We start from the raw sequence: 12,129 nt of genomic DNA, 5'->3' as shown, positions 1-12,129 counted from the left end.
CATTCCTGCCAGGTAATTTTCTCATGGAGTCTGGATACCAGTAGAGGATTTAATACCTGATTGTTAGGAGATGTAGCCCATTGTTTGTATTGTTTCTACAGTGAAATTGTGTTGGTTGGTTAGCAGTGACTGCCTGGGGCAGTAAAATCATTCTCCAGAAGTCCACCCCACTCTCAGCACTTAAATGTCTGATCACTTTCTGACAGTACACAAAGTGATGTCACAAGTGTCTGCCATACGTAGTTTGGTTTTCTATTCATCCTTCCTTTGGGCAGGGACTGCTGTGTGTACTAGACCATTTGTTGTGGTGGCTTTTTTGGTTTAGAAGTCACAGGTGCTTTGAGCAGGAGTTTGGGGATAGTCAGAAGCTTTTCCACCATACTAATGGGCTCCTCTCTCCCCAAATGTCCATCAGACCTTGAGGATTAGCTTTACCCTGTGATAGGCTTTTTCATAGTTCTTCTCTCTGTTATACCACTGAAGGGAAGATTCATTGACTGAAAGGTATAGGCTATTTTTTGTTTGTGATCCTTTCAGAAAAATGATAACAGGATTCACAAGAATTATGCAGAAATGCCCTGGACTTCTTCAGAAGCCATTGTATTTTTAGTCACATGAAAATTAATATCTTTCTGAAAGAGTCTGCCATCATTTTCTCTTAAAAGGCTGGTATACATGAGCTATGCAAGGTTGCTTGTTTAGTTTCCGTAGGGCAGACTAGAAATCTGCATAATAATGCCATAAAGAGTCTGCCGCTTGAGTTAGGAGCACATGAAACAAAATTGCATAAAATATCAGAAGAAGTTCTGAGGCATCTGGTTTTCCTCTGCACGTCTGGCTCGTGTGGAGCATACCTGTAAGATGCTCAGGCCAGGGCTGTGTAGTGATTACATTTTCACTAGGGGGATTGAAATTTAAAAAAAAAAAAGAATGTTTTATGGTAAAATCGTTTGTGCCTAGAAGGAAGGAAGGTTGTTCAGGCAGAAGTGAGGTAACAATGCAGACGAGGAAATGGAGGTGTTGCTTTTCACTCACTAAAATGATACAGGCTCGAAGTAAAAATGTTGGTTGGACATTTTAGGAGATGGTTACCCTTGTGCCAAATAAATGGGTAGTTGCTTCTCTCTCTAAATTGACATTGTGTGACTCAGAAGTGTTTCTTTTCTCTAAATGGTATCTCAATAAAAGAATTTTATTCAAAGTGCTCTAACATATCCTCTTGCTTAAAAAACAATCAAAGGAATCAAACAGCTTCAAGGTCATCACCAATTGCTTTTACGTGCCATCCTAGGAGAACAGAGATGGGCTTTTTTTTTTTTTCCCTTCATTTTTCCAAACTGGGCAAGGGTGCCTGTTGCAGAGGCACTGGAAGCCCTTAACTGTAGTGTTCTCAACTGTAGAGATGCCACTACAGCTTCTGAGTGTTTCTAGCACACTGCTGTCTTCCACTTTCTTCCATTCTTAGACCATTGAAATCTTTAAGCTCTTACTTTTTTTACTTAGTAAGTGCACAGTTAAATTGTGAAGTGCAGTAAAAGCAGAAAGAGACCTCAATCAAGAGGTCAAGGATCCAAACCTGAAGAGTTTGCCAGATAACTCTGTATCTGTGCTATTCAAAGAGACACAGCCAGTCGTTGCTGTTTGGAAGTGTGTGTGTGTGTTAGTAGGAGGAGAAAAAGGAAGGTTAAGGTATGTGTGAAGTAAACACAAGCTGCTGTAAAGCAGTTCAAGTAGTGTTGATTCATCAACCATATGAGTGGGAGAGAAAACAAAGAGTCTATGGCAGGTACAGTGGTGCATGGAGAATAAGCAGCCATGCAACTCCAGGGCAGTAATCTAAACCCCCTGGAAACAGGAAGACTTCTGCACTTCTTGGGTGGTTTCCATTTCTCATCAACTCTGTTTTCATGACGTTTTATATCTTTTCTGTAGCCAGATATTCCTACAGGACAGCTCAGCTAGTAGGCAAAATGAGTGACTTGAGCTGTAGGCTTCAGTCATCACAGACTCCTTGAACAGTAATTTTTAAAAAGGACCCAGATTTTTATGAAGGTGAATGGATGATGCAAAAATACATTTTTGGGGTTGTAATCTGGATAGATTAGGTAAAACTTCAATTTAGAGTCTTTGGGACCAGCACTTACACCTATGTGTAACTCTAGAGCTGGTTATTAGAAAGTAAAAGCAAAAATCAGTTCACATGAGCTGTGGTAAACGCAGAATAGGAAGGGGCTTCAAAATAACTTTATTGATGTTGCAAACTAAATGCAGCCTACAGTGTTAAATGTGTTTCCTATTATCTGCTAATGTCTGTTTTAATAAAACAGTGGGAACTAAATGGTTGCTTCTTAATCAAAACCATGATTTCCTAAACATAAGCTATGTGATTCTGTTACAAATTGCCACATATAGATCTCCTAGGTCAAACTTTTTTCCTTTCTCATAGAAATAAATAAACAGTAAAATAATTATACACTCTGGGAGATCAAAGTAATTACAACTGAAGACAGACAAAAAGTTCCCTGGAAAAAAAAAAAAAAGAGCAAAGCATCAGGTTGCTGCATATACAGCTAATGTTTAAATAAATATAAGAAAGTGAACAATCAATAATTTGATATCATTAGCAACAGATGTAAAAGCTGTACACAAATGGAATTGTATCAGATCTCAAGTAAACACTCACAGTGTGCATTCTATTGAACTCAGTGAAAAGACAGCTAAACTATTTATGCTTGTCATTGAAAAGAAGTTTTCAGTTAGTTCAGCTCAGCACGGTAATTTTGTCTCGTGTCAAGATGATGCTGGAATAAAATCCTGCTTGAATATTTTCTCCCACCCTGCCCCAGCCCCTTAAGGTTTTAAGACATTCACAGTTTACTCAGCGGCAGGAGAGCTGGTGTACAGACAGATTTGGGAATTGGCTGGTGTGAGGATGGAGGCTTTTGTCTCCTGGGCTCTGAGCTTGGGGTATGTGTGAGGACACCAGTGAGTTTATAAGAGGATGTCCACTCTTCCCAGGCTCCTCAGGATACACACATGTATTTGAAGGAGAGCCTGTATTAACACAGTTCTAATGGTAAATGTACAATACTTGGGGGAAAAAAAAAGCTTTCCATTCTTCTGTGAACTTTCTGTTTCCCTCATGGATGTCTGTAATTATTTGAGGTGCTAATTAAGATGTGCAGTTAGTATTGTAGTTCTGTTCAGAAAATGCACAGTGAATGAATTTGCTATTACTATGTGAAGCCTTTTAAAAATGTATTTTATTTACTTCCTTTTTCCTCTTTTTGAGGGACGAAAGGTGTTTTAATACACAGTTGTGCATACATGATGGAGTTTAATTGTGTTTGAATGTACTTGATGAAGAATCAGAGTTCCCCCTTTTTAATTAAGGTTACATGTTCATTGACAACAACTCTACAGCAATGGCTCAGTCCAGTGGTTCTCAAACTGTCTTGCTCCTGCCAAGTCCCCTGATGATGCTCCTCTCAATCTGAGAACCACTTGTCTGGTTTCTCTAGGTGCTGAATTTGTGGAAGCTGGAAGAAGGCATTCAATGTTGTTGAAGTTCAGGATTTGAGTAATTGTTTAAAGGCTTGTATTTGTTCTTAATTTGATTAACAAATAGATATACAAATGAAAAACTATAAATATAAAACAGATATAAATGTATATATAGAGAGAGAGATGGAGAGAAGTATTTCAGAACTTCACTGTGCAACTCAGATCACTCTCAAGGGTTAAAAACTTGCACCAGTTACCTACTCATTGCCCAGTGTTTTGGGTTCATAACATTTAAAATATTTTTTAACTCTATCTCTCAATAGATACTTCACTTCCAAGTGTCATGCTTTCTATTTTCATCAGGAGGACTATCACTGTATCAAAATTCTTTCACAACTGAAACTCTTAACTGGTGTGAATTTTTTCTTTTTGCCTGATGACACAACATAGCTTGGTGGGAAGAAGTTAGGAAGGCAGAAGGAAGAAATAAATGCATTGTGAACTTAAAAATAAAAAGACATATTTTCTTTGTCTGTTCACTGAGAACATTTCATCTTTGCTCCTGCCATCAGTGGCTGTCAAAATATAGCTTTCCATGGATGGGAGTTTTGAAACTGTGGCTACCTCAAAGTTTTTGTAGATTGATGAGGCTTTGCAGTTTAAAGGAGGAAGGTTCATTTTTTTCTATTTCAGCAGATCAGGAATGTAAGAAAAAGCTTTCATAGCTTCCTTAAATTCAGAATCTGCTTTGACTGCTCTTTGATTTTTCCAGTATTACTGATTTGTTATTTGTGTGGTGTTTTATTCTTAAAAGTATGTTTGCTTACTTCTCATAATGGATAGACAGAGCAATCTGTTTTTCTTATAATGTGTTCTAAAGGTTGTTGTAGACTGAGAGGGGTTAGAAACAGGATTCAGAGAGGTTCCCAGCTTTCATATTTCCAGGCTGAAGGAACCTTGGATTGCAGCACTGTGATAATGCCACTGCGAGTCTGGGGAAAATTATCATTATGTGCTTTGAGGAATAGTTTGTAATTGTTCCTCTGAAGCAGATGTTGTGGAAGCCTCAGGAAAAGGCACCCTAGATATTTCCCAAGCAGTGTTTTTGACTTTTTAAAAAGATCCTATTTATTGATACATGTTTGTAGATACATCTCTCTCTCTATAAATGAGGGGTATATATATGTATGTATGTACATATATATATGCATATATAGATTTTCACCTTTTGCCTTTTTAACTAACAGATTGAGGCAGAAATGTTAAGTTTTTTAAGAAGAGATCATTTGATGTTTTGTTTGGGTATTAGTTGTGGCTCTGGCACCAATTCAGTCAGGGTCATTCAGGTCAGCTCTGCGGCTCCTGACGTTACTGTAATTTTTCCTTTGCTTACTTTTACACTCCTGACTATTTATTTCACTAAAAATAGGACTTTCCTCACTTTCTTGAGGAAAAAGGGAAGAAAATAACATCATTGGCAGGTGAGATTTTCAACATCTAGATGACTTGAAGACCATCTCTGACTCAGAGACGTCCTCTTAGTCTGTGGCCTGCTGTGCAGGTTTAGTAGTTCATCGGTTTGCATTGGTCATGAGGAAAAAGTGGCATCTCTCTTTAAATATGAATTTGAAGTTGTCAAGATCCAGCCAGTTACAGACCACTTGACTACTGTTTTCCACACCCACATCAGCATTTTGCATTTCAGCATTGTCCCTCATGTTAAGTGTCTGTTTTGGGGATTTGTGTGTGTGTATTGTTAAGAAACAATTTACCCACTGCAGTGAGTTCCAGGAGGTTTATGAGTTGTAGTCCCCTTGGCTATTCCTCTCTGTAAAGAGCATTAAAACAGACCCTTTGGATAGATTTTTTTTTAATTTATTTTTTTTAATTATTATTTAAACTTTTATCTAAAGAAAATGTATATATGAATTTCAGCTTTGCAGAATGTCTTTCATGTCTTCTGGCTGTTTTGCAGCAGTAGCTCTTAAGAATACATGTGTTGTGGCAGAAGGGTACTTGCAGTTAACTGAATGCCATCTCTTGAGCTTGTGTGGCTGGAGCTGCAGCCACTGCTGCTTTAGGGAACATGTGGCAATACAATAAAGGCTGGAAACCTCTCTGTAGAGGAACTGCCTAGCCACTAGTCCCTGCCACGCAAAGACATTATACCCTTTTTAATTAAGAGATGCTGACCAAACCTGCTCAAATAATGTCCTGCAGCTTTATGCTTTTGAAATGTCTCCTGTTCCAAGGACTCTGCTTCTCTCAGTGAGGACCAGTTGTGTGCTGAAGCTGGGACTTCAATCCAGCCACTTTTGGATTCTTAGTAAAGAATAGTTGTCTTTGTTTTCTAAAAAGCAAATCCTTTTTTTTTAATCTGCAGAATCTCAAAATTAATTCTCCTTCTTTAAAAACAAATTTTTGTGTGCTGCCAAACAGCAACATGTTAGCTGTGAAGGAAAGCAATTTTTAGAAAGTAAGCATTAGTGGAGATTAGACTGGAATTGGAGGAAAACCTGAAGTTTAGGTACAGGCATGAGATTTTCTGATGTGAAAGCTGCAGTGTGGCTGTGATCCCATGGATTTCATAGGACACGTAACTCTGAGAACAGAATTCAATTCTGTTCACTTGAAGTATCTGAAGAGTTTATAGGTCTGCCTTAGTGGTGTTTGTGTTCTGTCTCATTCCTTTGACCATCTCTGATGTTGTAAGTCAGGAAGAGGTGTGTTTGTATCTCCTGGAAGGATTGCACAATTGATTGGTGTTCCAGGAGGTTTATGCCTCCTTCTTGAGGTGCCCACAAAAGGGTAGTACTTAAATAGCAGGACAGACTTTTGTCACAGCAGTTTGACAGGAAGGGAGATATTTTTGTATCAGATGAGAACATCAGTCCCTCTGAGCCAGTACTCTCTGTGCTTGTCAGACAGTTCTGAGTCATGTTTACCCTGCTTCTCCTTTTCCATTTCACCTGACCAATATTCCTGGATTAGACCAGGTGGCCACTAAAGCACCTTCCATGTAATGCTTTTCTCTGCCAGATAGATCTGGCACATCCTGTCTACAAACGATGTTACTGTGATAATGAAGAACTGAGTTCATACTTCTACACGTCCTCTTGAAGCTGTACAGTAACTCCCCCAAAAAAATGAAAAATAAAATAATGGGATAAACCTTTCTGACAGGCATCTGTGGAAGCAGGTCTGTCCAGGGACAGCCCATAGGAGGAATATGACTTAGTATGTTTAAGCAGAACTGACAGAAGACATGTTAGCATCTCTGTGTCCCAGGGGATGACTTGGATCTAGTCTTCAGGACAAGGGAAGGAGGAGGTCAGCTGCAGTCAGCAGTGTTAGTACACTCTGCTCAGTTGACCTGCAGCTGATGCTGATCAAAGGGCCACTTTTAATAATCGTTCTTCTAAATACAGAATTAATGATATGTACTTTGGTGGGAACCAAACGATTTGCAACACAACGAGGAACAGACAATGGCCTTTCCTGTCTGTTTTCCATTAGGCTTGGATGAAGGCCTTTGCTACCCACAGCCAGCGGCCAGACAATTTCTCTGTGTGCTCTATAGCTATTTCGAGGTGACTTGCTGTCCTGCAGGAGGAAGGGAAAGGTTTTAAAAGCTAAAACTTCTGATCAAGTCTGCCTCTCCAGTCAACCTGCTTTTTCTACAGTCCTGACTGCAGGAGCAAATGGCCCAGGCAGAGGTCAGACAGTGAATGTAGCCAGTGGACATCTTAGGGTAAATACAAAGATGAGATGTTGAAGGAAAATGAGAGTCCTCAGACTTTGCACTGAAGCAGTTAAGTGGGCTGTGATTAAAAGAAATAAGTCATTATCCTAAATTATAGATGAAAAGATACAGAATTACCACTTTCAAAGCACCTCCTGTGCTCTGGAGTGGTTCTGTTATGTACAAAGTGGTAGTTCATAACTATGTAGCCTGAGCACCAGGGCACCCCCTTGGTGTAGTGCAGCAGCCCTGGCTCCGAGGCAGAGGGGGTACTGTGCTGCTGCAGAGTGCCCTGGCCCCCAAGCACAGCAGCAAAGTTCAGGTCTTGCTCCAGTGAGTAGGATCGTGCTAAGCCAGGGGAAAATGTGGGAACCCTTCTATCTCGGGCTCAGTGCAGGGCACAGCAGAGTTCACAGAGCTCTCCCTGCTTGGCCACGACCACCGCTGGTGACGGCTTTTCTGATCACCAGGTTTTAAATAATAAACAAAACAAAGGAGCAAACTCTGAGGCGCTGGAGAGCAGCCCTGGGTGGTGACATCCTGTCACAATTGAAGCATGGCAATTCTGCCGGCTAGTAACTTATTACAAAACCTCGCTTTACCAGCCTCTTCCTACTCTGGGGCAAAGTGCCTGGATGCCTGTGGGACTGAAAAGTTGAGGACTCGCTGGGTCATGGGTGCTGGCAGGTCCTGGTGTCCCCGCTGCCGTGCAGTGCTGGGAGACTCTTGGGCTCTTTCTTTCCTGCCACATCCATTGCTGTGCACAGGAATTTGGTTTCCACTGCTGTCAGTCAGCTCAGTGCCGCTCATAAGCCCTAAATGCCTCACAGGCTGTTTGTCAGAATGTTCCTATTAACAACCCAGTGAAAATAAAGGGAGAGGGGAAGGGAAGGTGGAGAAATAAATCTTATGTTAAATCTTTTGAGCTGGTTTTGTTTCAAATGGAAAGTTGCATGCGGACCACCCCAAGCTATTGTGCTGCCGACTGCCTCAGCTGCTTGACTGCGCAAGGAAGATCTGGGTAGAGGTTAAGAGCATCACACAGGGGATGGGTGCACTGGGTTCCTTCTGTGCTGGATCCAGGAATTCTCCATCTCAGTATGGAGCTGAAATACATTGACACACGTGGCAATCATTATAAGAAGAGAAAGAAGCATTGAAATATGACAATTCGCTGCTCCTATTCTGGGCACTTTGTTGGTTTCTGACTGTCTTGTAGAGGTAGCAACATGTTGTAGGGGAGTATAGGGAAATGTTGTAGGGACACAAAGGGCAGCTGCTATCCTGGAGTGCTCTGAGAGCTGCTTGCTAAGCTTCACACAGTACCTGTTGTCCAGACACCTTGTATCTGCCTACCTAGTGTATGGATTCAGAAGGGTAGGTGGCTCTAAAGTGTGACATTGTACTTGGTTTAAATGAGCCCTTCAAGCAAAGAGGTGCAGACTTGTATAGCAGGCAGTGAGATGCAGGGAGAGAAGGGAAACATTGCCATGTCTTTTCTGTGGTCACACCACAGATGGAGATGGGTAGCAGCCTCCTGGACCAGCTTTTAACTAGCACAGGCATTGCTAGCACAGGAGGCTTATCAGCAGTACTTGAAGACAGACAGCACATGTCCGAGGAGCCCCTTCCTTCCCTGTTTAAGTTCCTGCTGCTCTGGCTTCACTCATTTGTATTCCAATATATTCAAGTACCAACCAGTTCATACGGGACTACTGGAGCTGTAAATATATCGCCAGTGTGAGTAGAGCAATAGCAAACAAGGGGAGGTGAAGGGAAAGACTGTAATGGGGTAGGAACATGGAAAATGGAGGATGAAGATGGAAAAACCCTGTCTCAGGAAGATCTGAGAGAGAACATTGGGGTCAAAGCAGCATTATAGCTCCTGTATCCGTTTTCTCTTAAAGCATTGCTGGCAAGCTGGCCAGTCCCCCAGGGCAGTGCTAGTCTCCATCTCAGGGATGTCTCAGGCTTGCTCCTGTCCAGCCCCACAGAGCCCCACCAATCTACAGTTACCAAAGAACAACAGGGAATCTGATGTGGGCAACGTGTTAGAGAAGGAGAGAGTCTTGAGGAGTTGAGTAATGCACATTTTTTCCGTCCAGCGTAACTGTTAATGGTAACCTTTTATTATTGAAGTGGCTGAAGTGACTAGAATCTGGTTTGTTTATTGGCAGTATATGCATGGCTGTATAGGCTAATGTGATCGAGAAAGGAAACTGATAATAAGGGAACAATACATCTGTGGAGGCAAGTCAGGTGATGTCTCTGTGTAATTGTAATTCCAAGTAGCGCTGCAGAGATTAACAGCCTGGCAGCCTTTTCATCTTAAACTTTATTTTTATAGGGGTTTATAAGTTGGCACTGAAGTCAGGAGTGGGTGGAAACTTGGCAAATGTAGTTCAGCCCAGAAAGTGAATGTTATTTATATTTATTTCTCACGAAGTTTTCAAAAACACTTGGTTACTGGTTTTGTGTTCTAACAAGTAGTAATTTGTTGGTTTCAGTGACTTATTCTCTGTGTGTTTCTTAAGCTACAAAGTAGTTCAGAACTTATTTCAGCTCTTCTGAAGCTCCTAGTGTAAGGACTCTAGACTTCTAGGGGTGCAAATGAAGACCAAAAGTAGTTCTCATTGTATTTTCTCATAGTGGGATGCTCACCTGTACACTGAGCAACATCTTTATTCCATATACATCAGATTAATTCCTGATTGCCAAATAGCTACTGCACCTTTGGAATAATTACATTTGGTTTTGCTGGCAGCTGTATGTATTTAATGGCATTACTCAGGTGCAGTCTTGCTGCAGAAAGGCTGAGGAGACAGTAGTTGGTATGGTCATGTAGGCTGTGAATTGTACATGTTGGAGAATGTGGTCTGGGGCTACTGTGACAAAGCACCCCCCTTCTCCACTCCCCTCCCCACACAAGACATCTCTATATTGACACCAGCCTCATCCCTGGTAGTAACACAGTTTGTATTTCAAGTCTGTTCCTAAAGCCAGAGACTAGCAGTATAGAGCTTTTGTACTTCATTTTTAGGGAGGTCTACTGACATCATGAGAAGCAGCATTTGAATAGGGATTTTCAGTATTTTCAGCAAACTGAAATACTGCATTATGTGTCTGGCACCCTGTGAGTAACAGCAAGATGGTCATTTGCTGACCATAGTGTTTGTGTCTTGCACATATTGCATGGCATCTCAGAGGTGAAATATCCTGCACAAATAAGCACTTACTTAGAAAATCAGGCGGGTTGAAACATAGGCCTTTGTGGAAAAATGCAATTAATCTTTCTCTTAGAAATGCCAAATATTACTCTTAAAGTTTTCTTTTTTTTTAAGCAATTATTTTATAAAAGGTTAAAGATGTTGTGGGTTTTTCCTTTAAAGGAGTGGGAAGAGTGAGTTAAAATTTCTTACAAGAACATCCTGGTACTAATTCACCTAGTTGTAAAATTCAGTACTTGTGATGTTCCGGAATGACAGCTCTAAAGATAGTAACTGTGTGTGTTTGTGTGTGTTCAGGGCATGATTCCCTCCCCAGTGAGAATTCAATTCTCCATCTGAGATTAACTCTGAAAGGTGAAAAGACCTGTCTGTCTATTTAGCAAACAGAGAAAGTCATCAGTAAACTGTCACCCTCAGTATTAACTGTGTAAAGCTTCAAAGCTTTATATAGATTAAGTTTTAAAAAAGACTTCAAAGCCTTGTACAGTTGTTAATAATTACACTAGTTTTAAGAGTATTATGGCATTTATGAAATAAATCCTATCCTGTTATTGGCTGAGAACAATACAGGCATGAGGTGGTAGTTTTCTAGGTGTATGGTGTGAGTGTCTGAACACTTGTGTATCAGATCAATCCCTATCCAGCTGCACGTAGTGATTCTCATGGAATCTGCAACCTGCTGTACATGACTTCTGATTATTTGAAATTATGTCATTTTTAAACTTCATTTCCTATTTCAAATACTACTTTCAGAGGAAAATTTAGTTTTGTAAGATGTGCATTTAGTTCTGCAGTTACATGAACAGGCATTGTGATACCGCTGACATAAGATATTTAAAAAGAATATGTATCAGTATAAACAATTATATACATTTTGTGTGCAGTGTTTAATTTTTTTGTAGCATGGTGTCACTTAGGGATCATGGGTCTTTGTTGGGCCCAACAAAGTTTTTGTGAGGAGCGTAGAGCTGCTTTCTTTAAGGTGGACGTTCATACAGAAATGGTTTAAGGTTTCTGGACAGACCCAGAGCAACGAGGCTTTGGATGTAGGAACTGTTACTTTAACCTTTTCTGGTGTGTGAATTGCATGGGTTTGCAGCGTGCTTTCACACAGCAGCATGATTCTGCTGTCATCTGCCTGGGTGAACTGATGTTACCAGATTGAAAAAGGTAGTGGTTGCTAACTCTGTAGTGTCATTTGAAGCTGTTCCATGAGCTGCACAGGGAATGGTCTGGTTTCCACTGGGTTTGTGCGAGTGGGTACTAATTTGGGTTTCTTTCCTTCACGTAGATGCCACTGATTCTGAAACACTGACCCCTTTTAAAAGCTACTCAGTTTGTTGTGACAGTCAAAAGTTGGTAACAGTGGAAGTGTCCCGGCTCATTTCTTCAGGAAATGAGGCTGAGGAGGATACCTGCTGCTGGTTTGACAAGGAGTCTTCCTGAGCAGTGGGTGGTGCCTGAGAAGTAGAAAAGAATGTTAATTATTGTTGTTGCTTTCACTGTGTGCTGCTTTTGCTTATGTTTCTGTGAAGCTTTTACACAAGTGCAGATTTGCAAACTAAGGCAGGTGCTGCTGTGTACAGTCACCTGCAGTAACCCTTACCCTAGTCCTTTTGCAAGTGCAAACAGAAATGACAGCAAACCAATTTTTCT

General features: G+C 40.8%; 1 protein-coding gene across 1 annotated transcript in view; it reads left to right on the top strand.

Annotated features, from left to right (window-relative positions):
* The window catches only part of SATB2 (SATB homeobox 2), a 107,350-nt gene that overhangs the window by 44,417 nt on the left and 50,804 nt on the right, over window positions 1-12,129 (top strand). The window contains exon 5 of the mRNA XM_008940947.1: window positions 5,075-5,081. Coding sequence (XP_008939195.1) covers window positions 5,075-5,081 — 7 coding nt within the window. The remainder of the gene's footprint in view (window positions 1-5,074; window positions 5,082-12,129) is intronic.

Source organism: Merops nubicus, unplaced genomic scaffold, assembly GCF_000691845.1.
Source record: "Merops nubicus isolate BGI_N331 unplaced genomic scaffold, ASM69184v1 scaffold18615, whole genome shotgun sequence".
Classification (NCBI taxonomy): Eukaryota; Metazoa; Chordata; class Aves; order Coraciiformes; family Meropidae; genus Merops; species Merops nubicus.
Note: the sequence above shows the minus strand (reverse complement) of the source record. Positions and strands in the feature narration are given on the sequence as shown.